The sequence below is a fragment of the Cheilinus undulatus genome, linkage group 12 (assembly GCF_018320785.1).
Source record: "Cheilinus undulatus linkage group 12, ASM1832078v1, whole genome shotgun sequence".
Classification (NCBI taxonomy): Eukaryota; Metazoa; Chordata; class Actinopteri; order Labriformes; family Labridae; genus Cheilinus; species Cheilinus undulatus.
Window position 1 is genome coordinate 256,806 of NC_054876.1, and position 27,718 is coordinate 284,523.

The 27,718-nt window shown below is 44.1% G+C and overlaps 1 protein-coding gene across 1 annotated transcript in view; it reads left to right on the forward strand.

Annotated features, from left to right (window-relative positions):
• The window catches only part of LOC121518494 (dapper homolog 3-like), a 30,820-nt gene extending 3,436 nt beyond the window's left edge, over nucleotides 1-27,384 (forward strand). Inside the window, exons 2-3 of the mRNA XM_041800824.1 lie at nucleotides 22,975-23,104; nucleotides 24,823-27,384. Of these exons, the coding sequence (XP_041656758.1) occupies nucleotides 22,975-23,104; nucleotides 24,823-26,420 (1,728 nt within the window). The 3' untranslated portion in view covers nucleotides 26,421-27,384. The remainder of the gene's footprint in view (nucleotides 1-22,974; nucleotides 23,105-24,822) is intronic.
• The last annotated feature ends 334 nt before the right edge of the window (nucleotides 27,385-27,718 follow it).

The following is a 27,718-nucleotide window of genomic DNA, read 5'->3' on the forward strand; positions in this document are numbered from 1 at the left end:
CCATAACAGTCCTCACATTTTAGTCTAGTTTTAGTCCATAACAGTCCTCACATTTTAGTCTAGTTTTAGTCCATAACAGTCCTCACATTTTAGTCTAGTTTTAGTCCATAACAGTCCTCACATTTTAGTCTAGTTTTAGTCCATAACAGTCCTCACATTTTAGTCTAGTTTTAGTCCATAACAGTCCTCACATTTTAGTCTAGTTTTAGTCCATAACAGTCCTCACATTTTAGTCTAGTTTTAGTCCATAACAGTCCTCACATTTTAGTCTAGTTTTAGTCCATAACAGTCCTCACATTTTAGTCTAGTTTTAGTCCATAACAGTCCTCACATTTTAGTCTAGTTTTAGTCCATAACAGTCCTCACATTTTAGTCTAGTTTTAGTCCATAACAGTCCTCACATTTTAGTCTAGTTTTAGTCCATAACAGTCCTCACATTTTAGTCTAGTTTTAGTCCATAACAGTCCTCACATTTTAGTCTAGTTTTAGTCCATAACAGTCCTCACATTTTAGTCTAGTTTTAGTCCATAACAGTCCTCACATTTTAGTCTAGTTTTAGTCCATAACAGTCCTCACATTTTAGTCTAGTTTTAGTCCATAACAGTCCTCACATTTTAGTCTAGTTTTGGTCCATAACAGTCCTCACATTTTAGTCTAGTTTTAGTCCATAACAGTTCTCACATTTTAGTCTAGTTTTAGTCCATAACAGTCCTCACATTTTAGTCTAGTTTTGGTCCATAACAGTCCTCACATTTTAGTCTAGTTTTGGTCCATAACAGTCCTCACATTTTAGTCTAGTTTTAGTCCATAACAGTCCTCACATTTTAGTCTAGTTTTAGTCCATAACAGTCCTCACATTTTAGTCTAGTTTTAGTCCATGAAAGTCCTCACATTTTAGTCTAGTTTTAGTCCATAACAGTCCTCACATTTTAGTCTAATTTTAGTCCATAACAGTCCTCACATTTTAGTCTAGTTTTAGTCCATGAAAGTTCTCACATTTTAGTCTAGTTTTAGTCCATAACAGTCCTCACATTTTAGTCTAGTTTTAGTCCATAACAGTCCTCACATTTTAGTCTAGTTTTAGTCCATAACAGTTCTCACATTTTAGTCTAGTTTTAGTCCATAACAGTCCTCACATTTTAGTCTAGTTTTAGTCCATAACAGTCCTCACATTTTAGTCTAGTTTTAGTCCATAACAGTCCTCACATTTTAGTCTAGTTTTAGTCCATAACAGTCCTCACATTTTAGTCTAGTTTTAGTCCATAACAGTTCTCACATTTTAGTCTAGTTTTTGTCCACAACGGTCCTCACATTTTTGTCTAGTTTTAGTCCATGAAAGTTCTCACATTTTAGTCTAGTTTTAGTCCATGAAAGTTCTCACATTTTAGTCTAGTTTTAGTCCATGAAAGTTCTCACATTTTAGTCTAGTTTTAGTCCATAACAGTCCTCACATTTTAGTCTAGTTTTAGTCCATGAAAGTTCTCACATTTTAGTCTAGTTTTTGTCCATAACAGTCCTCACATTTTAGTCTAGTTTTAGTCCATAACGGTCCTCACATTTTAGTCTAGTTTTAGTCCATAACAGTCCTCACATTTTAGTCTAGTTTTAGTCCATAACAGTCCTCACATTTTAGTCTAGTTTTAGTCCATAACAGTCCTCACATTTTAGTCTAGTTTTAGTCCATAACAGTCCTCACATTTTAGTCTAGTTTTAGTCCATAACAGTCCTCACATTTTAGTCTAGTTTTAGTCCATAACAGTCCTCACATTTTAGTCTAGTTTTAGTCCATAACAGTCCTCACATTTTAGTCTAGTTTTAGTCCATAACAGTCCTCACATTTTAGTCTAGTTTTAGTCCATAACAGTCCTCACATTTTAGTCTAGTTTTAGTCCATAACAGTCCTCACATTTTAGTCTAGTTTTAGTCCATAACAGCCCTCACATTTTAGTCTAGTTTTAGTCCATAACAGTCCTCACATTTTAGTCTAGTTTTAGTCCATAACAGTCCTCACATTTTAGTCTAGTTTTAGTCCATAACAGTTCTCACATTTTAGTCTAGTTTTAGTCCATAACAGTCCTCACATTTTAGTCTAGTTTTAGTCCATAACAGTCCTCACATTTTAGTCTAGTTTTAGTCCATAACAGTCCTCACATTTTAGTCTAGTTTTAGTCCATAACAGTCCTCACATTTTAGTCTAGTTTTAGTCCATAACAGTCCTCACATTTTAGTCTAGTTTTAGTCCATAACAGTCCTCACATTTTAGTCTAGTTTTAGTCCATAACAGTCCTCACATTTTAGTCTAGTTTTAGTCCATAACAGTCCTCACATTTTAGTCTAGTTTTAGTCCATGAAAGTTCTCACATTTTAGTCTAGTTTTAGTCCATGAAAGTTCTCACATTTTAGTCTAGTTTTAGTCCATAACAGTTCTCACATTTTAGTCTAGTTTTGGTCCATAACAGTCCTCACATTTTAGTCTAGTTTTAGTCCATAACAGTTCTCACATTTTAGTCTAGTTTTAGTCCATAACAGTCCTCACATTTTAGTCTAGTTTTAGTCCATAACAGTCCTCACATTTTAGTCTAGTTTTAGTCCATAACAGTCCTCACATTTTAGTCTAGTTTTGGTCCATAACAGTCCTCACATTTTAGTCTAGTTTTGGTCCATAACAGTCCTCACATTTTAGTCTAGTTTTAGTCCATAACAGTCCTCACATTTTAGTCTAGTTTTAGTCCATAACAGTCCTCACATTTTAGTCTAGTTTTAGTCCATGAAAGTTCTCACATTTTAGTCTAGTTTTAGTCCATGAAAGTTCTCACATTTTAGTCTAGTTTTAGTCCATAACAGTCCTCACATTTTAGTCTAGTTTTAGTCCATAACAGTTCTCACATTTTAGTCTAGTTTTAGTCCATAACAGTCCTCACATTTTAGTCTAGTTTTAGTCCATAACAGTCCTCACATTTTAGTCTAGTTTTAGTCCATAACAGTCCTCACATTTTAGTCTAGTTTTAGTCCATAACAGTCCTCACATTTTAGTCTAGTTTTAGTCCATAACAGTCCTCACATTTTAGTCTAGTTTTAGTCCATAACAGTCCTCACATTTTAGTCTAGTTTTAGTCCATAACAGTCCTCACATTTTAGTCTAGTTTTAGTCCATAACAGTCCTCACATTTTAGTCTAGTTTTGGTCCATAACAGTCCTCACATTTTAGTCTAGTTTTAGTCCATAACAGTCCTCACATTTTAGTCTAGTTTTAGTCCATAACAGTCCTCACATTTTAGTCTAGTTTTAGTCCATAACAGTCCTCACATTTTAGTCTAGTTTTAATCCATAACAGTCCTCACATTTTAGTCTAGTTTTAGTCCATAACAGTCCTCACATTTTAGTCTAGTTTTGGTCCATAACAGTCCTCACATTTTAGTCTAGTTTTAGTCCATAACAGTCCTCACATTTTAGTCTAGTTTTAATCCATAACAGTCCTCACATTTTAGTCTAGTTTTAGTCCATAACAGTCCTCACATTTTAGTCTAGTTTTAGTCCATAACAGTCCTCACATTTTAGTCTAGTTTTAGTCCATAACAGTCCTCACATTTTAGTCTAGTTTTAGTCCATAACAGTCCTCACATTTTAGTCTAGTTTTAGTCCATAACAGTCCTCACATTTTAGTCTAGTTTTAGTCCATAACAGTCCTCACATTTTAGTCTAGTTTTAGTCCATAACAGTCCTCACATTTTAGTCTAGTTTTAGTCCATAACAGTCCTCACATTTTAGTCTAGTTTTAATCCATAACAGTCCTCACATTTTAGTCTAGTTTTAGTCCATAACAGTCCTCACATTTTAGTCTAGTTTTAATCCATAACAGTCCTCACATTTTAGTCTAGTTTTAGTCCATAACAGTCCTCACATTTTAGTCTAGTTTTGGTCCATAACAGTCCTCACATTTTAGTCTAGTTTTAGTCCATAACAGTCCTCACATTTTAGTCTAGTTTTAATCCATAACAGTCCTCACATTTTAGTCTAGTTTTAGTCCATAACAGTCCTCACATTTTAGTCTAGTTTTAGTCCATAACAGTCCTCACATTTTAGTCTAGTTTTAGTCCATAACAGTCCTCACATTTTAGTCTAGTTTTAGTCCATAACAGTCCTCACATTTTAGTCTAGTTTTAGTCCATAACAGTCCTCACATTTTAGTCTAGTTTTAGTCCATAACAGTCCTCACATTTTAGTCTAGTTTTAGTCCATAACAGTCCTCACATTTTAGTCTAGTTTTAGTCCATAACAGTCCTCACATTTTAGTCTAGTTTAAGTCCACAACAGTCCTCACATTTTAGTCTAGTTTTAGTCCATAACAGTCCTCACATTTTAGTCTAGTTTTGGTCCATAACAGTCCTCACATTTCAGTCTAGTTTTAGTCCATAACAGTCCTCACATTTTAGTCTAGTTTTAGTCCATAACAGTCCTCACATTTTAGTCTAGTTTAAGTCCACAACAGTCCTCACATTTTAGTCTAGTTTTAGTCCATAACAGTCCTCACATTTTAGTCTAGTTTTGGTCCATAACAGTCCTCACATTTCAGTCTAGTTTTGGTCCATAACAGTCCTCACATTTTAGTCTAGTTTTAGTCCATAACAGTCCTCACATTTTAGTCTAGTTTTGGTCCATAACAGTCCTCACATTTTAGTCTAGTTTTAGTCCATAACAGTTCTCACATTTTAGTCTAGTTTTAGTCCATAACAGTCCTCACATTTTAGTCTAGTTTTAGTCCATAACAGTTCTCACATTTTAGTCTAGTTTTAGTCCATAACAGTCCTCACATTTTAGTCTAGTTTTGGTCCATAACAGTCCTCACATTTTAGTCTAGTTTTAGTCATCACAGATCTGTTTTTGTTTGTCTTAGTCCAGTTTTAGTCATCACAGATCTGTTTTTGTTAGTCTTAGTCCAGTTTTAGTCATCACAGATCTGTTTTTGTTAGTCTTAGTCCAGTTTTAGTCATCACAGATCTGTTTTTGTTAGTCTTAGTCCAGTTTTAGTCATCACAAATCTGTTTTTGTTAGTCTTAGTCCAGTTTTAGTCATCACAGATCTGTTTTTGTTAGTCTTAGTCTAGTTTTTGTAATGGGATACAAGGCTGTCGATGAACTTTTTTTTGGCCATAGTTTAGTCAACAAAATTAATAGAATCACAAATACGACAAAGCATCAAACAGCAGAACACAGGAGAAAGACAAAACCCTGACAACAGGAGAAGCCATGAAAACTCAGCCAGCACTGTCAGTCTGACATCATAAAACCCAGCAGAACATTATAAACACGAAATCATGTCAAGTTGGAAAGACATCATAGCTGTAACATTCCAGGATGAAAACCCACAATAACCTAGAACGATCCAGGGAACACAGGAACCAACTAGATAAAAGCAACCTGAGGACCAGAGATGTAAGGGCATCTGAAGAGACAGAAAGGAATATAAATTAAAACATGAAGAAGGAGAATAAAAACAACTAAAATGTGTAGAGATGAATAAGTCAGCATACGAAAATTTAAATTCCAGACGGTCAAGGATATTAATCATAATAATAATCATAGTTATAATAATTAAAATAGTCAGGTAAAACCCATATAGCAGCATCAATAAGCATAAAATACAAAGCTGAGAAGCGCAGACAGAGGTTTTGAGGTCAAGCTTAAGTTGTTGGTTTACTGTTTGGATGTCTGCTTTGGACCCTTTTCGTGCTGAAAAGTGAAATGCCCCTTTATCGTCATCTTTCTGACAGATACCTGGAGATTTTGTGCCATAACTGACTGGAACTGTTCATAACTCCCTCCACCTTAAAGACCCCATCATGTGTCACTGTGGGGGGTCACAGCTGACGTCAGAAATGCAGAATCTATTCTGCATCATTTCTACACAGCAAACACTTAAACAGATGAGTTCATCCCTGCTTTAACCACTGTTAAATACACTTTCCTTAAAGAGTAATGGAAGGTCACACAGCCCAAATGCTGAGGTGTAGAGACGATACTGCAGCAAGAACAACACTGAGTCACGCTTGAAAGCACTAATAACCCAAGTCTGCAGCCCTCCACATCTTTATCATGTGTCCATGTCGCTGCACAGAGGCAAACAGCTGTCCAACTACAGGAAGTCTGACGCTGAAGTTAAATACCTTTACAAGAATGAAAATGGTATTGGTGGTGTGGCTGTGGTCCTCAGAGCGCTGGTTCCCAGTCTCAGCATATTTGGTGCATGTCCCCCCCCCCCCGTCCCATGCTTCCTGTCTCTCTTCAGCTGTCCTACCCCAGGGGAGGTAAAACACCTAAGATAAGAAAATAAGATGGAGCTATGGCTTCAGTGAGGGACCTAGTGAACTGGAGTCTGGTTTGTTTTTCATGAAAAGGATCTGATGATATTTTGACAATGTAATGAAACACTAAACACAAGGTTAAACAGGGCATTCTGCTGTCAACAGCTGTTCTAACCACATACAGCTAATGGTCAACAGTTAACATGGTCACTAATTAAACCGAGACAGGCGCTTGTGTGTTTGCACAGAGAAAAATGTTCTGACCACCAGATGTTATCGTAGATTATTGATGTTTTTAGCTCAGAATCATCACTGTTCCCGTGTTTGTAGTTTACATCCCACACATCAGGTGGCTGTGTTTGGCCTGAGCTCTCTGGTGCCCTCTAGAGGGCTCCTGCACTTACAATCGCTGCATACAGGCTGTGTTTTTACAAGCAGGCCTGTGACATGGCTGAACACAAATGCGAGTGCTCAGAGAAACAGACCCGTCTTTAGAGATGGTGGATCTCATGCCACACGTTTCTATCAGCTGTCCATGCTGATGTTCCACCATGTTTGTGAAATCAAATCCATGTAATCACACATTAAATCATTTTTTAAAACTTTTTCTCACAAAGTCCCACCTCTGGTTCTATAAAATTCTGCAGAACTGCCAAGCTTATCTGGCTGCAGGTCAAACAGGCATACTTTGCAGCTTTTTGAGCACACCTTTTCTCCCACTGTTGCATAAATCATTGGCGTTTATCTGATATTACTCAGAGAGTGTTCTGATTAGAAACCTTTTACAGAGCACAGGTCAAATCATGATTGTAATGGATTCAGTTGAATGTCTGATCTGTTTATGTCAGCCTGCTCTTTCATCCTCTGAGTATGTGGGGGGGGGGGTCAGCTGATAGACCTGCACAGGGGTCCAACTCACCTTTACCTGCATGCACGCTGCTCTGCTGCTCTGCTTATTGGCATGACTTCATTTTCACATTTCAGCTTTTATTCTCCTAACAACTGTGTATCAGCATTTATGGAAAAATTGTGACACAGTGAGAGAAACTGTGTCACAATTTTTCCATAAATTGTGACACAGTGAGAGAAACTCTGTTCTGGTCTGGTTGCTTTACCTCAGCGTGCTTCAAGCAGTGAATCAGCCTGATGTAGAACAGCCCATGAGTCTCAGAATGTGATCAGTAGAACATTATAAGGTCATTAAGGTCACTGAGCCTGGAACACTTCATACAGCCAGTAAATGCATGCACCCAACACTGAACGAGGTGGAAGATGTGTTTCTGCAAATGTTGTGACAAAATAGTACCAGGGAAGGTCAACGACAGGTTAATAGTAGATCAGGTCTGATTCTGATCGGTGAAGAGCATGTCTGTTTCCAGAAACCGCAGACACAGGACTAGTTCTGTTTCACCGTCTGTTAGAAATGAGTTTGAATGCCCCTTTTAATTTGGGAAACAGTGTCTATAAAAGAATGCTAGCACTGTTGGGCTTAAGTGGTCTAGTTTTTCTGTGGGGCCACCCCAACCAGCTGGTCCTGGTTCCCACTGGCTGACTCTGTGGATCCTCCAGCATCAAGTGTTGTTTACAGGAGCGAAGGTGTGCCTCATCATACATAATATAGGGATTGTTCTGGAGCTCTTGTGCAGTTGTGTTTGCACACGTGTGTGTGTGAGTGTGTGTGTGTTCTTTCAGGATCTGCTGACAGCCATGTGACGGCCCACAGCAGCTGGAGAAGCAGCTCTAACAGTGGCCTCTTGCATGTCAGGGGCCTAATGAGGGGCATGCTGAGATCTGTTTATGTACAGCCACATAAACCATGATCATCATGGAGAACTGGATGTACTGATGATGTGGGCTGTGACACTGGTGTTGTAGGCTGTGACACTGGTGTTGTAGGCTGTGACACTGGTGTTGTAGACTGTGACACTAATGATGTAGGCTGTGACACTGGTGTTGTAGACTGTGACACTGATGATGTAGGCTGTGACACTGATGATGTGGGTTGGGACACTGGTGTTGTAGGCTGTGACACTGGTGTTGTAGACTGTAACACTAGTGTTGTAGGCTCTTACACTGGTGTTGTAGGCTGTTACACTGGTGTTGTAGGCTGTGACACTAGTGTTGTAGGCTCTTACACTGGTGTTGTAGGCTGTGACACTGGTGTTGTAGACTGTAACACTAGTGTTGTAGGCTCTTACACTGGTGTTGTAGGCTGTGACACTAGTGTTGTAGGCTCTTACACTGGTGTTGTAGGCTGTTACACTGGTGTTGTAGACTGTGACACTAGTGTTGTAGGCTCTTATACTGGTGTTGTAGGCTGTGACATAGATTATGTAGACTGTGGCTGTTTTCGAATTTGCCTACTATACTAGCAGTGCATACTGATTTGCCCAAAATGTAGTATGCAGTATCCAGTATGCGAACAAATGTGAAAGTTGCAGTATGCCAAAAACACCCGGATGACGTACTGATTCGGGAGAATTTCACAGTATGCTTTGGACCAGTCTCTTACCGACTGTTACCCACAATGCAAAGAGCCGAGTCCGAGATCATAATAGCAGAGAGTGGCAGAACTTTCATCGGAGCGACTGACAGTTACAAAAAGTGCCATTACCTTTTACCTTTACCTTTTTAACATGTACTATAGCAAAATAAGTTGTAATAAGGTCACTGTTGTTTTCGTTTGCCGTTAAGGCTCGTAATGGCCGGAAAGGTGCTGTCAAGTGTGTCCTTTCACTGGACTACATGCTAAGCTAAACACAACAGCTATAAAATCCCAATAAATCAAATAAAAATGCTTCCCGGATTTTTTCTGTACGCAAATGGGTGAAAAACAATGTGTGCATCATTTAATATTGACCAGGGTATTATGTACTTCTCTACACCGGAAACCAGCTAATTTCGGCCAAGCATACTACATAATAACATCCGACCGGCATTCATACTGCATACTACTGTTGAATGCAGTACGCAGTGCGAAATACATACTGCATACTGCGTTTGGCAGGAGTATGCAGTAGGCCAATTCTAAAGAAGGCTGTGACACTGGTGTTGTAGACTGCGACACTGATGATGTGGGTTGGGACACATGTTGTAGGCTGTGACACTGGTGATGTGGGCTGTGACACTGGTGTTGTAGGCTGTGACACTGATGATGTAGGCTGTGACACTGATGATCTGGGTTGTGACACGTGTTGAAGGCTGTGGCTCTGATGTTGAAGGTTGTGACACTGATGATGTGGGCTGGGACACTGGTGTTGTAGGCTGTGACACTGGTGTATTCGGCTGTGACACTGGTGTTTCTGGCGGTGGCTCTGGTGTTGTAGGCTGTGACACTGATGATGTGGGTTGGGACACTTGTTGTAGGCTGTGACCCTGGTGTTGTAGGGCTGTGAAAATGATGATGGGGGCTGTGACACTGGTGTCTTAGGCTTTGAAACTGATGGCGGCTGTGACAATGATGATGTGGGCTGTGACACTGGTGTTGTCGACTGCGACACTGATGATGTGGGCTGTGACACTGGTGTTGTAGACTGTGACACTAGCCTTGTAGGCTGTGACACTGGTGTTGTGGATTGTGACACTGATGATGTGGGCTGGGACACTGGTGATGTAGGCTGTGACACTGATGATGTGGACTGTGACACTGATTATGTGGGCTGGGACACTGGTGTTGTAGGCTGTGACACTGGTGATGTGGGCTGTGACACTGGTGTAGGCTGGGACACTGGTGTTGTAGACTTGGACACTGATGATGTGGGCTGTGACACTGGTGTTGTAGATTGTGACAATAGTGTTGTAGGCTGTGACACTGATGATGTAGGCTGTGACACTAATGATGTGGGTTGGGACACGTATTGTAGGCTGGGACACTGGTGTTGTAGACTGTGATACTGATGATGTGGGCTGTGACACTAGTGTTGTAGACTGTGACACTGATGATGTGGGCTGTGACACTGATGATGTGGGCTGTGACACTGGTGTTGTAGACTGTGACACTGATGATGTGGGCTGTGACACTAGTGTTGTAGACTGTGACACTGATGATGTGGGCTGTGACACTGATGATGTGGGCTGTGACACTGGTGTTGTAGACTGTGACACTGATGATGTGGGCTGTGACACTAGCGTTGTAGACTGTGACACTGATGATGTGGACTGTGACACTGATGATGTGGGCTGTGACACTGGTGTTGTAGACTGTGACACTGATGATGTGGGCTGTGACACTAGTGTTGTAGACTGTGACACTGATGATGTGGGCTGTGACCCTGGTGTTGTAGGCTGTGACACTCATGATGTGGCCTGTGACCCTGGTATTGTAGGCTGTGACACTGATGATGTAGACTGACACTGATGATGTGGGCTGTGACACTGATGTTGTAGGCTGTGACACTGATGATGTGGGCTGTGACACTGGTGTTGTAGACTGTGACACTAGCCTTGTAGGCTGTGATACTGGTGTTGTGGATTGTGACACTGATGATGTGGGCTGGGACACTGGTGATGTAGGCTGTGACACTGATGATGTGGACTGTGACACTGATTATGTGGGCTGGGACACTGGTGTTGTAGGCTGTGACACTGGTGATGTGGGCTGTGACACTGGTGTAGGCTGGGACACTGGTGTTGTAGACTTGGACACTGATGATGTGGGCTGTGACACTGGTGTTGTAGATTGTGACAATAGTGTTGTAGGCTGTGACACTGATGATGTAGGCTGTGACACTAATGATGTGGGTTGGGACACGTATTGTAGGCTGGGACACTGGTGTTGTAGACTGTGACACTGATGATGTGGGCTGTGACACTAGTGTTGTAGACTGTGACACTGATGATGTGGGCTGTGACACTGATGATGTGGGCTGTGACACTGGTGTTGTAGACTGTGACACTGATGATGTGGGCTGTGACACTAGTGTTGTAGACTGTGACACTGATGATGTGGGCTGTGACACTGATGATGTGGGCTGTGACACTGGTGTTGTAGACTGTGACACTGATGATGTGGGCTGTGACACTAGCGTTGTAGACTGTGACACTGATGATGTGGACTGTGACACTGATGATGTGGGCTGTGACACTGGTGTTGTAGACTGTGACACTGATGATGTGGGCTGTGACACTAGTGTTGTAGACTGTGACACTGATGATGTGGGCTGTGACCCTGGTGTTGTAGGCTGTGACACTCATGATGTGGGCTGTGACCCTGGTATTGTAGGCTGTGACACTGATGATGTAGACTGACACTGATGATGTGGGCTGTGACACTGATGTTGTAGGCTGTGACACTGATGATGTGGGCTGTGACACTGATGATGTGGGCTGTGACATGTGGTGTAGGCTGTGGCTCTGATGTTGTAGGTTGTGACACTGATGATGTGGGCTGGGGCACTGGTGTTGTAGGCTGTGACACCGGTGTATTCTGCTGTGACACTGGTGTTTCTGGCGGTGGCTCTGATGTTGTAGTCTGTGACACTGGGGTTGTAGACTGTGACACTGATGATGTGGGCTGTGACACTGGTGTTGTAGACTGTGACACTGATGATGTGGGCTGTGACACTGGTGTTGTAGACTGTGACACTGATGATGTGGGCTGTGACCCTGGTGTTGTAGGCTGTGACACTGATGATGTGGGCTGTGACCCTGGTATTGTAGGCTGTAACACTAGCGTTTTAGGCTGTGACACTGATGATGTAGACTAACACTGATGATGTGGGCTGTTACACTGATGTTGTAGGCTGTGACACTGATGATGTAGGCTGTGACACTGATGATGTGGGTTGTGACATGTGGTGTAGGCTGTAGCTCTGATGTTGTAGGTTGTGACACTGATGATGTGGGCTGGGACACTGGTGTTGTAGGCTGTGACACCGGTGTATTCTGCTGTGACACTGGTGTTTTGGGCTGTGGCTCTGATGTTGTAGTCTGTGACACAGGTGTTGTAAACTGCAACACTGATGATGTGGGCTGTGACACTGGTGTTGTAGACTGTGACACTGATGATGTGGGCTGTGACACTAGTGTTGTAGACTGTGACACTGATGATGTGGGCTGTGACCCTGGTGTTGTAGGCTGTGACACTGATGATGTGGGCTGTGACACTGGTGTTGTAGACTGAGACACTGATGATGTGGGCTGTTACACTGGTGTTGTAGACTACGACAAATATGATGTGGGCTGTGCCACTGGTGTTGTAGGCTGTGACACTGATGATGTGGGCTGTGACCCTAGTGTGGTAGACTGTGACACTGATGATGTGGGCTGTTACACTGGTGTTGTAGACTACGACAAATATGATGTGGGCTCTGACCCTGGTGTTGTAGTCTGTGACACTAGCGTTGTAGGCTGTGACACTGGTGGTGTAGACTGTGACACTGATGATGTGGGCTGTGACCCTGGTGTTGTAGAATGTGACACTAGTGTTGTAGGCTGTGACACTGTTGATGTGGGCTGTGACACTGGTGTTTTAGGCTGTGACACTGATGTTGTAGGCTGTGACACTGTTGATGTGGGCTGTGACACTGGTGTTGTGGGCTGTGACATTGATGTTGTGGCTGTGACACTGATGTTGTAGGCTGTGACACTGTTGATGTGGGCTGTGACACTGGTGTTGTAGACTGTGACACTGATAATGTGGGCTGTGACCCTGGTGTTGTAGTCTGTGACACTAGCATTGTAGGCTGCGACACTGGTGGTGTAGACTGTGACACTGATGATGTGGGCTGTGACAGTGGTGGTGTAGTCTGTGACACTGATGATGTGGGCTGTAACCCTGGTGTTGTAGACTGTGACACTAGCGTTGTAGGCTGTGACACTGGTGTTGTATACTGTGACACTGATGATGTGGGTAAGGACACATGTTGTCGGCTGTGACACTGGTGATGTGGGCTGTGACACTGGTGTTCTTGGCTGTGGCTCTAATGTTGTAGGCTGTGACACTAATGTTGTAAGCTGCAGAACTGATGTTGTAAGCTGTGACGCTGATGTTGTAAGCTGTGACACTTGTCTTGTAGACTGTGAGACTTGTGTTGTAGACTGTGGCACTGATGATGTTGGCTGTGACAGTGGCATTGTAGACTGTGACACTGGTGATGTGGGCTGTGACACTGTTGATGTGGGTTGGGACATGTGTTGTAGGCTTTGACACTGGTGTTTTGGGCTGTGGCTCTGATGTTGTAGGCTGTGACACTGATGATGTGGGCTGGGACACTGGTGTTGTAGGCTGTGACACTGGTGTCGGCTGTGACACTGGTGTTCTTGTCCGTGGCTAGGATGCTGTAGGCTGTGACGGTGATGATGGGGGCTGTGACACTGGTGTTGTTGGCTGTGACAATGATGATGTGGGCTGTGACACTGGTGTTGTAGGCTGTGACACTGATGTTGTAGGCTTTGAAACTGTTGATGTGGGCTGTGACACTGTTGATGTTGGCTGTGACACTGATGTCCTAGGCTTTGACACTGTTGATGTGGGCTTTGACACTGGTGTTTTGGGCTGTGACATTGATGTTTAGGCTGTGACACTGATGTTGTAGGCTGTGACACTGATGATGTAGGCTGTGACACTGTTGATGTGGGCTGTGACACTGATGTTGTAGGCTTGGACACTGATGTTGTAGGCTGTGACACTGTTGATGTGGGTTGGGACATGTGTTGTAGGCTTTGACACTGGTGTTTTGGGCTGTGGCTCTGATGTTGTAGGCTGTGACACTGATGATGTGGGCTGGGACACTGGTGTTGTAGGCTGTGACACTGGTGTCGGCTGTGACACTGGTGTTCTTGGCCGTGGCTCGGATGCTGTAGGCTGTGACGGTGATGATGGGGGCTGTGACACTGGTGTTGTTGGCTGTGACAATGATGATGTGGGCTGTGACACTGGTGTTGTAGGCTGTGACACTGATGTTGTAGGCTTTGACACTGTTGATGTGGGCTGTGACACTGTTGATGTTGGCTGTGACACTGATGTCCTAGGCTTTGACACTGTTGATGTGGGCTTTGACACTGGTGTTTTGGGCTGTGACATTGATGTTTAGGCTGTGACACTGATGTTGTAGACTGTGACACTGATGTTGTAGGCTGTGACACTGATGATGTGGGCTGTGACACTGGTGTTGTAGGCTTGGACACTGATGTTGTAAGCTGTGACACTTGTCTTGTAGACTGTGAGACTTGTGTTGTAGACTGTGGCACTGATGATGTTGGCTGTGACAGTGGCATTGTAGACTGTGACACTGGTGATGTGGGCTGTGACACTGTTGATGTGGGTTGGGACATGTGTTGTAGGCTTTGACACTGGTGTTTTGGGCTGTGGCTCTGATGTTGCAGGCTGTGACACTGATGATGTGGGCTGGGACACTGGTGTTGTAGGCTGTGACACTGGTGTCGGCTGTGACACTGGTGTTCTTGTCCGTGGCTAGGATGCTGTAGGCTGTGACGGTGATGATGGGGGCTGTGACACTGGTGTTATTGGCTGTGACAATGATGATGTGGGCTGTGACACTGGTGTTGTAGGCTGTGACACTGATGTTGTAGGCTTTGAAACTGTTGATGTGGGCTGTGACACTGTTGATGTTGGCTGTGACACTGATGTCCTAGGGTTTGACACTGTTGATGTGGGCTTTGACACTGGTGTTTTGGGCTGTGACATTGATGTTTAGGCTGTGACACTGATGTTGTAGGCTGTGACACTGATGATGTAGGCTGTGACACTGTTGATGTGGGCTGTGACACTGATGTTGTAGGCTTGGACACTGATGTTGTAGGCTGTGACACTGTTGATGTGGGTTGGGACATGTGTTGTAGGCTTTGACACTGGTGTTTTGGGCTGTGGCTCTGATGTTGTAGGCTGTGACACTGATGATGTGGGCTGGGACACTGGTGTTGTAGGCTGTGACACTGGTGTCGGCTGTGACACTGGTGTTCTTGGCCGTGGCTCGGATGCTGTAGGCTGTGACGGTGATGATGGGGGCTGTGACACTGGTGTTGTTGGCTGTGACAATGATGATGTGGGCTGTGACACTGGTGTTGTAGGCTGTGACACTGATGTTGTAGGCTTTGACACTGTTGATGTGGGCTGTGACACTGTTGATGTTGGCTGTGACACTGATGTCCTAGGCTTTGACACTGATGATGTGGGCTTTGACACTGGTGTTTTGGGCTGTGACATTGATGTTTAGGCTGTGACACTGATGTTGTAGACTGTGACACTGATGTTGTAGGCTGTGACACTGATGATGTGGGCTGTGACACTGGTGTTGTAGGCTTGGACACTGATGTTGTAGGCTGTGACACTGTTGATGTGGGCTGTGACACTGGTGTTGTAGGCTGTGACACTGATGATGTGGGCTGTAACCCTAGTGTGGTAGACTGTGACACTGATGATGTGGGCTGTGCCCTGGTGTTGTAGTCTGTGACACTAGCGTTGTAGGCTGTGACACTGGTGGTGTAGACTGTGACACTAGCGTTGTAGGCTGTGACACTGATGATGTAAGCTGTGACACTTGTCTTGTAGACTGTGGCACTGATGATGTGGGCTGTAACAGTGGTATTGTAGACTGTGACACTGGTGTTGTAGGCTGTGACACTGATGATGTGGGCTGTGACACTGGTGTTGTAGGCTGTGACACTGATGTTGTAGGCTGTGACACTGTTGATGTGGGCTGTGACACTGGTGTTTTGGGCTGTGACATCGATGTTTAGGCTGTGACACTGATGTTGCAGGCTGTACTGCTGACGTTGTAGGCTGTGACGGGGTGGGGCTGGCATCGTTTGGATGATTTGTTGCTCTTATCACTGAGCATGTGTCGATGCGTGCACAGCTGGCTGTTATGTTTTTGGCGGACTTCATTACATTTGTTTGTCTTGCAACCATTACTGATAATAAATGATAATAAAGTTATCTTTTCTACTGAATTTATGTAAGTATAATTTAAACAATTTGATTAAGTAGCCACTGACATCCGTTTTTATAGTGACCCATGAGAAACCCTCCTCCAGGACTGGCCTCAGCAGAGAACAAGGACCCTCGACTTCATGTAGATTTGATTCAGTTATTTAGTTTTGCAGTTGTTTCTTGTAAAAATAGGTAATTCATGTAAAATTTGTTCTTTTTAACAGACTTCACTGGCATTCTGAAATTATGGCAGTACAATTTAAACTGTTAGCATGAACATTATTTACTTATTGTGCAGTCAGTCTGAAACGGCTCTGTCAGGGTCAGGGTCAGGGTCAGGGTCACTCACTCTTCCAGTCAGGACCCCAGGAGGTCAGGATACAAACAGAGGGGAGGGCCACAGATGCCACAGATACGGTCATCATTTTATATTTATATTTATACTAGTGCTGTCAAATGATTACAATTTTTAATCAGATTAATCACAGGGTTGCTGTGGATTAATTTTGATTAATCATGATTAAATATGATTCATTTTTAATCTATATTAATCATGTTTCATTTTGCATAAGCAAACAGACTCAATCCCCGATGAACGTTTGCTTCACGTTAATGTGGTGTTTTAAGCCGGAAGTGCCTCAGTGAAAAGAAAACTCCTTCCTGCAGAATGTGCAGAATACTTTTTGTCGGTCGACTGTTCCGTCTTTGGTTTTTTGGTACTAAAATTTCCCATCAAGAGGGCCAACGTGCTGTTTAGCGTCTTCCATATCGGAGTTGGTCACTACTGGATCAACGGCCCATTTGCGCTGCGGCATGCTTGACGGTAACCCTACTTTGACAAACTGCCTGAATTGCATTGCCAGAGACGTTTCAGGGATTTTGAGTCATTCTGTGCTGTAGATGGGTTAATTGTGTTAAAATTTTTTATCAGATTAATCATGATGACGGATTCATCTGTATTAATGTGTCAATTTTGACAGCCCTAATATATACAGAAAGTTGTTTCATCGCTGAAAATATACATGAATGACTTTATTGTAAAATTGACTAGTCATTTATGCTGAAAGTAAAGTCATGGGATAAACAATCCTTAACCCCTTAACGCCTGAAAACACAAATAATAGCCTGAAAATTCTAGTTTTTTGGAACTGAGAAGTTCATTTAACTTTCTGCTGAAATTTTAAAAAATCCAAATTTCCATAAAATTTAACAATTATATTTTTACTATCATTTTATTCATTAGGTGTTTTTGGTAACTGAAAATCCACTTGAGGGCATTTTTATCATTTACCAGATTGTATTCATGAGTTTTTTTTAATAAATTTATTGAGCATATTGATTAGTTAGAGGTATCATTAAAGTATGTATCAAATTTGCGACAACAGGCGTCAAGGGGTTAAATGTAGGCGACCGCACTGACGTAGGAGTCTGCTGCTCAGAAATGCCTTTCTGTGCCATGGCTTATACATGGAGATATCGTTTAACCCTGCTGCCAGCCTTTCTAACATTAAATCATCTTCTGGTTTTTATGCTGAGCTGTTCTTTTTGGACAGGCCAGTTAGTGAGCATGTGCAGCCTGAACCATCTCCAGCGACAGCAGGGGTCCTCGGTCTCTGTACTTCTGGGGGGCTAAGTTGAGTCCTTAACAGGCTAAGAAACTCTCCAAACTTGGCTAAAGATGTGATGAGCATTGTAAGATAGCTCCACAGTACCCTGATAGTCTGTCCCCGGACTGAAGAGTCAGTCCACGTGACTGATGAACTTCAATACAGAACTTGCATCTGTGGGCTCATCTGTAAGCAGGCATTGAAAACTGCAGAAAGCTTGCCAGAGCCAAAAGGCCCAACGTTATAATAACAAAATCAGTCTGACAGTCTCCTGATCCATGGCTGCTTTCATAGACGTAGACCTGCCTGCTCTGTTTGACGTGGTTTCATTCAGTCTGATCCACGTTAGGAACAGAAGTTAGCCACAGACCACGGTGGACTTTACATTCTTAACCTACCTCTGATATGACTGATGTCAGTGCATCTTTTTAATCTTTATGTCAAACATCAGCTCGCTTTGATTCTGGCTTAAGCAACAACAACAACAACGACAAAAAAACAGACCCCCAAATATCTCCATTTGTTAAACATAACAGCCTGTTATCATTTGGTTTTATGGGGAAAACCGTCTGTCAGTTGTTTGTGTCTGCTGTACTTGGTACACAAATGTTTAACTCAAAAAAGTGAACTATAATAACAGTTAAAAAGTCAGAATGATATGGTCATGATGGTCAGATATACAGTACTGTGCAGAAGTTTTAGGCATGTAGAGCGCTAACGGTTCTTCACGGGTCCTGATGTTCCACAACCCCGGGCTGAAAAGAGGAGGGAGGGCGGCCAGAGTCAGTATCCACACATCTGACATGTACGTGTGTCGCTCAGCAGCCAAGGTTAACAGCATTCTTTTGTCCAGGCGTTTAAACCCCTGTTAATACGCCCAGCAACCACCAACAGTTTTCAGGTGCTTAGAATAAACATACGACAACCTGGGGGGTGTGGCAACCCTCCGCCCTAACAGTACCCTAGGCCATGTTTAAGCTCCACTTCTACCCATAACTCCACCCTAACAGTACCCTAGGCCGTGTTTAAGCTCCACATCTACCCATAACTCCACCCTAACAGTACCCTAGGCCGTGTTTAAGCTCCACTTCTACCCATAACTCCATCCTAACTGTACCCTAGGCGTGTTTAAGCTCCACTTCTACCCATAACTCCACCCTAACAGTACCCTAGGCCATGTTTAAGCTCCACTTCTACCCATAACTCCACCCTAAAAGTACCCTAGGCCGTGTTTAAGCTCCACATCTACCCATAACTCCACCCTAACAGTACCCTAGGCCGTGTTTAAGCTCCACATCTACCCATAACTCCACCCTAACAGTACCCTAGGCCGTGTTTAAGCTCCACTTCTACCCATAACTCCACCCTAACAGTACCCTAGGCCGTGTTTAAGCTCCACTTCTACCCATAACTCCACCCTAACAGTACCCTAGGCCGTGTTTAAGCTCCACTTCTACCCATAACTCCACCCTAACAGTACCCTAGGCCGTGTTTAAGCTCCACATCTACCCATAACTCCACCCTAACAGTACCCTAGGCCGTGTTTAAGCTCCACTTCTACCCATAACTCCACCCTAACAGTACCCTAGGCCGTGTTTAAGCTCCACTTCTACCCATAACTCCACCCTAACAGTACCCTAGGCCGTGTTTAAGCTCCACATCTACCCATAACTCCACCCTAACAGTACCCTAGGCCGTGTTTAAGCTCCACATCTACCCATAACTCCACCCTAACAGTACCCTAGGCCGTGTTTAAGCTCCACTTCTACCCATAACTCCACCCTAACAGTACCCTAGGCCGTGTTTAAGCTCCACTTCTACCCATAACTCCACCCTAACAGTACCCTAGGCCGTGTTTAAGCTCCACTTCTACCCATAACTCCACCCTAACAGTACCCTAGGCCGTGTTTAAGCTCCACTTCTACCCATAACTCCACCCTAACAGTACCCTAGGCCGTGTTTAAGCTCCACTTCTACCCATAACTCCACCCTAACAGTACCCTAGGCCGTGTTTAAGCTCCACATCTACCCATAACTCCACCCTAACAGTACCCTAGGCCGTGTTTAAGCTCCACTTCTACCCATAACTCCGCCCTAACAGTACCCTAGGCCGTGTTTAAGCTCCACTTCTACCCATAACTCCACCCTAAAAGTACCCTAGGCCGTGTTTAAGCTCCACTTCTACCCATAACTCCACCCTAAAAGTACCCTAGGCCGTGTTTAAGCTCCACTTCTACCCATAACTCCACCCTAACAGTACCCTAGGCCGTGTTTAAGCTCCACTTCTACCCATAACTCCACCCTAACAGTACCCTAGGCCGTGTTTAAGCTCCACTTCTACCCATAACTCCACCCTAACAGTACCCTAGGCCGTGTTTAAGCTCCACTTCTACCCATAACTCCACCCTAACAGTACCCTAGACCGTGTTTAAGCTCCACTTCTACCCATAACTTCACCCTAACAGTACCCTAGGCCGTGTTTAAGCTCCACTTCTACCCATAACTCCACCCTAAAAGTACCCTATGCCGTGATTAAGCTCCACTTCTACCCATAACTCATCCCTAACAGTACCCTAGGCCGTGTTTAAGCTCCACATCTACCCATAACTCCGCCCTAACAGTACCCTAGGCCGTGTTTAAGCTCCACTTCTACCCATAACTCCACCCTAACAGTAGCCTAGACTGTGTTTAAGCTCCACTTCTACCCATAACTCCACCCTAACAGTACCCTAGACCGTGTTTAAGCTCCACTTCTACCCATAACTTCACCCTAACAGTACCCTAGGCCGTGTTTAAGCTCCACTTCTACCCATAACTTCACCCTAACAGTACCCTAGGCCGTGTTTAAGCTCCACTTCTACCCATAACTCCACCCTAACAGTACCCTAGGCCGTGTTTAAGCTCCACTTCTACCCATAACTCCACCCTAACAGTACCCTAGGCCGTGTTTAAGCTCCACTTCTACCCATAACTCCACCCTAACAGTACCCTAGGCCGTGTTTAAGCTCCACATCTACCCATAACTCCACCCTAACAGTACCCTAGGCCGTGTTTAAGCTCCACTTCTACCCATAACTCCACCCTAACAGTACCCTAGGCCGTGTTTAAGCTCCACTTCTACCCATAACTCCGCCCTAACAGTAGCCTAGGCCGTGTTTAAGCTCCACTTCTACCCATAACTCCGCCCTAACAGTACCCTAGGCCGTGTTTAAGCTCCACTTCTACCCATAACTCCGCCCTAACAGTACCCTAGGCCGTGTTTAAGCTCCACATCTACCCATAACTCCGCCCTAACAGTACCCTCGTCTATGTATAAGTGCCAAATCTACCCATAACTCCACCCTAACAGTACCCTAGGCCGTGTTTAAGCTCCACTTCTACCCATAACTCCACCCTAACAGTACCCTAGGCCGTGTTTAAGCTCCACTTCTACCCATAACTCCACCCTAACAGTACCCTAGGCCGTGTTTAAGCTCCACATCTACCCATAACTCCACCCTAACAGTACCCTAGGCCGTGTTTAAGCTCCACATCTACCCATAACTCCACCCTAACAGTACCCTAGGCCGTGTTTAAGCTCCACATCTACCCATAACTCCACCCTAACAGTACCCTAGGCCGTGTTTAAGCTCCACTTCTACCCATAACTCCACCCTAACAGTACCCTAGGCCGTGTTTAAGCTCCACATCTACCCATAACTCCACCCTAACAGTACCCTAGGCCGTGTTTAAGCTCCACATCTACCCATAACTCCACCCTAACAGTACCCTAGTCCGTGTATACGCACCACATCTAACCATAACTCCGCCCTAACAGTACCCTCGTCTATGTATAAGTGCCAAATCTACCCATAACTCTGCCCTAACAGTACCCTCGTCTATATATACGCACCACATCTACCCATAACTCCACCCTAACAGTACCCTCGTCTATGTATAAGTGCCACATCTACCCATAACTCCGCCCTAACAGTACCCTAGGCCGTGTTTAAGCTCCACTTCTACCCATAACTCCACCCTAACAGTACCCTAGGCCGTGTTTAAGCTCCACATCTACCCATAACTCCACCCTAACAGTACCCTAGGCCGTGTTTAAGCTCCACTTCTACCCATAACTCCACCCTAACAGTACCCTAGGCCGTGTTTAAGCTCCACTTCTACCCATAACTCCACCCTAAAACCGTGCTTTTTGTTTTGTTTTCATCAGATTATTTTTTCCTGCCCTTGGTAATGTCCAACGACATCCAGAGCTTGACCTGGGTCGTGTCAATCCCCCTTTCTGCCCGATGTGGCCCTCAGGTGGGCGTACTCACCACTACACGCCTTTCTTCATCCTCAAATTTGGGCCAAACATGCCTAAAACCTCTGCACTGTTCTGTCTATTAGATATTGACCTTTAACTAGAAATACATACAACAATGAAGAAAAAAGGACTTTTTTGTACACTACTATAAAAATATGCCACTAATGATTGCATTACATGTAATGTATAACATCTCTGCTGCAACAGAAAGTTTTAAACTGGTGTTTTGATACAAATTTCAGGTTAAAAAAATATCGCACCTTCTGCGATTTGAAAATTGCAGCAGGCCGTTTTACGATTTAATCTACTTTGCATTTCATTGCCCAGCCCTAATTTCAACCCAACGTTTGATTCATTTGTTTTTTTTTTGTTGTAATATACAGGTTAAATCATTCAAACTAAAAGGTCAGTAACACAGAATGAGTTCCTGCTGTCCATCCACATACATTTGAATAACAATCTTTTTAAAAGTTGTAGTTCAAAATAACAATAAAACACTCTGGTTCTGAGGCTTTGTCAGGACAGACTCTCAGCATGTTTATTTTGGGTTCATGGCGCTGTCGTATACGAGCGTCCTGACAGCGAGACTGATCCCAGCTAACAGCCTGGTCCGATCAGCTTGGAGGAGCTGCAAGGAGCAGACGTTCATCCAGAGACTTCATAGAGGAGACTAGAGCCCAGCTGAGAGAGGAAACTAAGTCAGTTTGAATTTACAGGATTTCTCACGAGAAACACACAGCAAAGCGTAGATTTGCAGTGACTGTACTGTGTGTTTACTGAAATGATGCCTGTGAAGAGTTAAATCCATTTGTTGTGCTTGTTTTCTAATGAAGAAATCTGTCCTCGTCTGTTGACTCCATCTCTCTTCCAGAACACTCTTCAGTCGACACCATGGGGCATCAGTGCAACCTTGGAGCAGCAAGTAGCAGAGCTCAACGTGAACACCCAAGCCAACTCTGCCGACTCTCCAGCTGATCTAGAGGACCACCCAGCCAGCCCAGGTAAACCGGTTAGCTCACTCAGTGGTGACTCAGTGTCATGAGTCTGTCTGCTGGCTGTCACACTGAGATCACGGAGGATGCAGTCAGGCAGACAAAGGTCTGATAGTTCTGTTTGATAGAGGGAAGAGCTGTAGCAGCGTGGTAGCTGTGATTCTCACCATTTCTGATCAGAATCACAGCTGCTGCAGGGGTTTGCTCTAATGTCTGACTGAATTATGCATGACTACAGTTCTGTCTTACTCTAAATCAGGGGGATTCCACTGTTGCCACTTAACACTACTTTTGCCAACTTTCAACTCTTTTTCCCACCAATTTAACACATTTGTGACCAAAGCTGGTAAAAAGTCATTTTAGCTATTTTAACACATTTAAATTCTGTTTTTAACAAAAGAATTTACATTTTTAAGAGGGCTACTTACAACACGAATGAATTGAAATTTTAGTATAGAAGTTATTTTTCAGGTAAAATATAAAATATCACAGCTTAACTTTACAATGGACCATGAGTTTGCTGTGCCCCAGAAAGCTCTCCCCCTTTTCCCCCCTTTATGTGCAGCCTTGTCTCCTCATGACTATTCTCAAAGGTGTCAAAAGTATTCACATTCATTCCTCTGGTAGACGTATAGATACTAGGGTTTCAAAAGACTTTACTCCAGTAAAGTATAAAAGTTCTAGTTTCAAAACTAATTAAAGTATTAAAGTCAAAGTAATGTAAGGGGAAAAAAGCCATTAAGGACAAAAGCTTAGGCCGCGCCACAGGGGCCTATAGTACACTACCCCACCTCCCCAAAAACATGTTTCTAAGGCCATAATGACTATAATGTTAGAATAAAATGTTAATGTTGAAAAATTTGGGATGCACCTGTTTCAGCAGCATTTATGCCCATTGAAAATGAACATTTTAGTACAATGCAAATTCATTCAAGAACCATATATGTGTACTACCAACCTCCTCGCTGGTGATTGGTTGAGACATTTTGCTCCAGTTCTCTTGAGTCTCTTCCACGGACATCTTCGTACTAGGCTACATACGTCTGCTGTTTCCTTGCTGGAGTGTGACGTGATTTGTGTGCGCAGGTGCGATGGTTTGCGTACAAACCAGTAGGGTGTTGGAATTATGTTTATGCTTCTCATCCAACCACAATCAAATTCACTCTATCCAGATGGTGCAGTTTATCTGGAGAGGGTTTTGTTTTTTTATTTGTGTTTTTTGAACGATGCCAAGCTGGAATGAAAACAAGCTGCAATGACATAGGAGTAACGAGGCTATTTTTAAAATGTAAGCAGTAGAAAGTACAGATAATAGCTTGAAGATGTAAGGAGTAGAAGTAAAAAGTAGGCTGAAAAATAATCGCTCCAGTGAAGTATAGATACCAAAATTTCAACTTAAGTAAGGTAACAAAGTATTTGTACTTAGTTACTTGACACCTCTGACTATTCTTGAATGTGTGTGTCTGTGTTTAGCCACCTTCAGGTACAGTGGGGGGCCCCGGTCTCTGGCTCCTTTATCTTGGGGGTTGAGAACCTCTGCTCTAAATGAATGATGTCAAATGAATATCAGAGCAGAGGAAGAAATGTCATCACCAACCTCACTACTGCTAAACACGTGACACATTTATGCACACACACAAGTCCAAGAACACATCTGCATCCTCAGAAGGAACAACATTGACCAGCTGCACTGTTTCTAATTCCTTTGTCTTCACTCTCTTTGCCAGGAGGACTCCTTGTAAAGAAGCCTGATAGATCTCCTGAGTCACATGACCACCCTGAGGGGACTGGAAAGATGGAGACAGGAGATACCTGGCAGTCAGACCCAACAAGAGACACCACTGCTTTTGTGGAGATGAGAGTTGTTGACCCAAGTCAGGACGATTTTCAACAAGTCCAAAAGGTAGAGAGCTACATTTTTGGATTGATCCAGCGGCGAGCTCTTCAAACACGGCCGTCAAAGCCTCGCACCAGCTTAGTGCACGATGGCCGAGCTGTCGCTGTGGTGAGACAGCACAGTTTCTGCTGCAAAGAAGAGCAGCATATGTCAAAACAGGTTTCTGTTCTTGATATCTGTCCTTCATCCCAGCGTTCAGAGGAAACCTCTGCACAGTCTTACCAGTACACTGAGCAGGAGCCAAACATAGGGGCGGGATTTTCTGAAAGTCCCCCCCCACCGTACCATCAGCCCCTCCAGCAAGGGCTCTACCACAGGCTTAGACAGGCCTCCATGATGAATTCTTCCTGCTCAACCCTGCTGGACTATCCATCTTTCAAAGTGCTGCAAGCACAGCCAGACTCCAGCAACAGCGAGCCTGAGTCGCCCCAACAGTACCACTGTAGCCCCTCCCCTCCAGGTCTGGCTGTCCCTCTCCAACAGCCTTTACCCCATGAACAGCTGGTCAGCGCTGAGTATATTCCAGCCCAGCCTTGTCGGGCATCCACCAGAGCCAACGCTCATCACCACTCCAACCCCAACAAGGGCTCTGGGGTACAGAAACCCAACCAGAGCACCTGCTCCCCAGAAAGAGGCCATTATCATCAAGAACATCATCCAGTAGAACCTCAGATCCAATCCTCAAGATCTCGAGGGGGTCCAAAGAAATGTCGCTCAAATGAAGATAGGAGTGGTGCGAGTAGAAAGCCAGGGAAGAAGGCATGTAGGTCTCAGTCTGAGAACAGCCTACAAAGGGTTCCCGAGCGGAAGTACAATACAGTAGAGAGGGACTGTGGAGGAAGTGGAAGTGGTGGACGGGGAGGTCGCAGTAGTCAGTCCAGGAGCAAGAAGCATCAGCATGGAGGAGGGAACTACAGGCGCTGGCAGTCCAACCAGGAGCTGAGCCAGGATGAGGCTGACCAGCCCCCCATACAGGTTCCTATGCAAGGATCCTTGGCGTCAAACCAAAGAGATTATTGTGGCCGACGCACACGGAAATCACGCTCTACTCACGCACCATCGTCCTACCAATATCAGCAACACTCACGCCATCAGCAGAATTTGGAGTACCAGTTTGAGAGGGACCCAATGCTCCTGTGTCAGCAGCCTAATAAAGACTACCCTCACCAAGGTCAGGGTGAGACTGAGTCCAGTATGAGCGAGGCTGATTCTCCAGATTCCAGCTCTTTGTCCAGTGACTCAGATGAAAGTGGGGGTCTGGTTTGGCCCCAGCAGCTACCACCACACCTGTCCCTCCCATTACCTTTGGTCTTACCTGGAGCCTCTCCTCAGCCAAAGGCTTTTGTCAAGATCAAGGCTTCCCACGCCCTGAAAAAGAAGATCTTACGCTTCCGCACTGGTTCACTGAAAGTAATGACCACGGTTTAAAGTGCCTTAAACTGAAGGAACATGAGGCCCAGTGATCTGAACAGTGGGCTAAAACTGAAGATCACAGTCACTGTGAGCATGAAGGTACTCTGGTTCTTTAAGATCAGATTCAACTATAGTCAAGAAGGACATAGCCGTCATTTTAGCAGCTTTTTGTCGAGTATTTCTTTCTGATCTTATGAGACGTTTTGTTCACGTGCCCCTTATTAAACACGTGTCCCTATGTATTCTGGTCCAGATAGATATAGATAGCCATTCCCATTATCCAGACCAGTATCTGCTGTCCAGGCTCACTGTGGTTTCAACCATAAGGGAGAGATCCTGATGCAGGAACCACAAGGTACATATCAGCACGGCGTCCTCACCGGGGATAAAGACTTCGGCTAGATCAGCTGAAACTTCAAGCCACTGGTGCAGCCGTTGGAGGCTTAAGCCCAAATCTTACTGCTTATTTTTAAAGCTGTTACTTTGTTTATTGTTCCTTTAGGACAGCTGAGCCAACAAACCAATGGAAATTTTACAAATGGGGGATTTTTACCACCAGATACCTGAGTATGACCAGTGGCAGGTTGTTTTGTGAGCATGAATGAGTGAGAAAGGGTGTGTGTGTGTTGAGTTTCATTCATCATCTCAGTAAATAAGATGCTACATGTCTAATTAGCCTATGTGTTGTAATGAACATTCAGTTTTGAAGTGAAGACGTCAGACTGAAACGTGGCTGCAGGTGTGGGCTCAGACAGTAAAGGTGAGTCAGACGGTCATAGACCCAGAGGAGCAGATGTCTGCTGCTGAGGGATGTGATCAGGAGACAGAGAGATGATCATACATGAATGGACCTCGCTGCCATCGCGTAGCCAAACAGAAAAATCAAACCGTGTTTGTCCTTTCTAGAAGCCGGTATGCTCACTGAAGTATGAAACCTTTAAAATAATCATGTCTACAGTTTCAGAAATAAATCTGTGCCTATCACCACACATTCTGCCTCTTTGTCTTTTTTTAGCAAACAAAGTGCCAGACAGAATTCCTAGGGGTCGTCCTCATCCACATGGCTGTCGAATGACGGAGCAGTCTTGTGTAGCGTTCCTCTATAAGGTCGTTTCCACGGTCTGGCTTGGTGCAGCACGGCACGCATTATTCTGCGTTTCCATAGAGCAAAAGTTGGAAAGGGTCCCAAAAAAAACGACCTGTACGTCCCACTTATCGACACCCTTTCATAGAGGTAGTAATCTTACCCATCCGTCCCAAAAAGGTGGAGCTACACACACAACAATAGGAGGTTGTACTGATGTCCCAGCTGC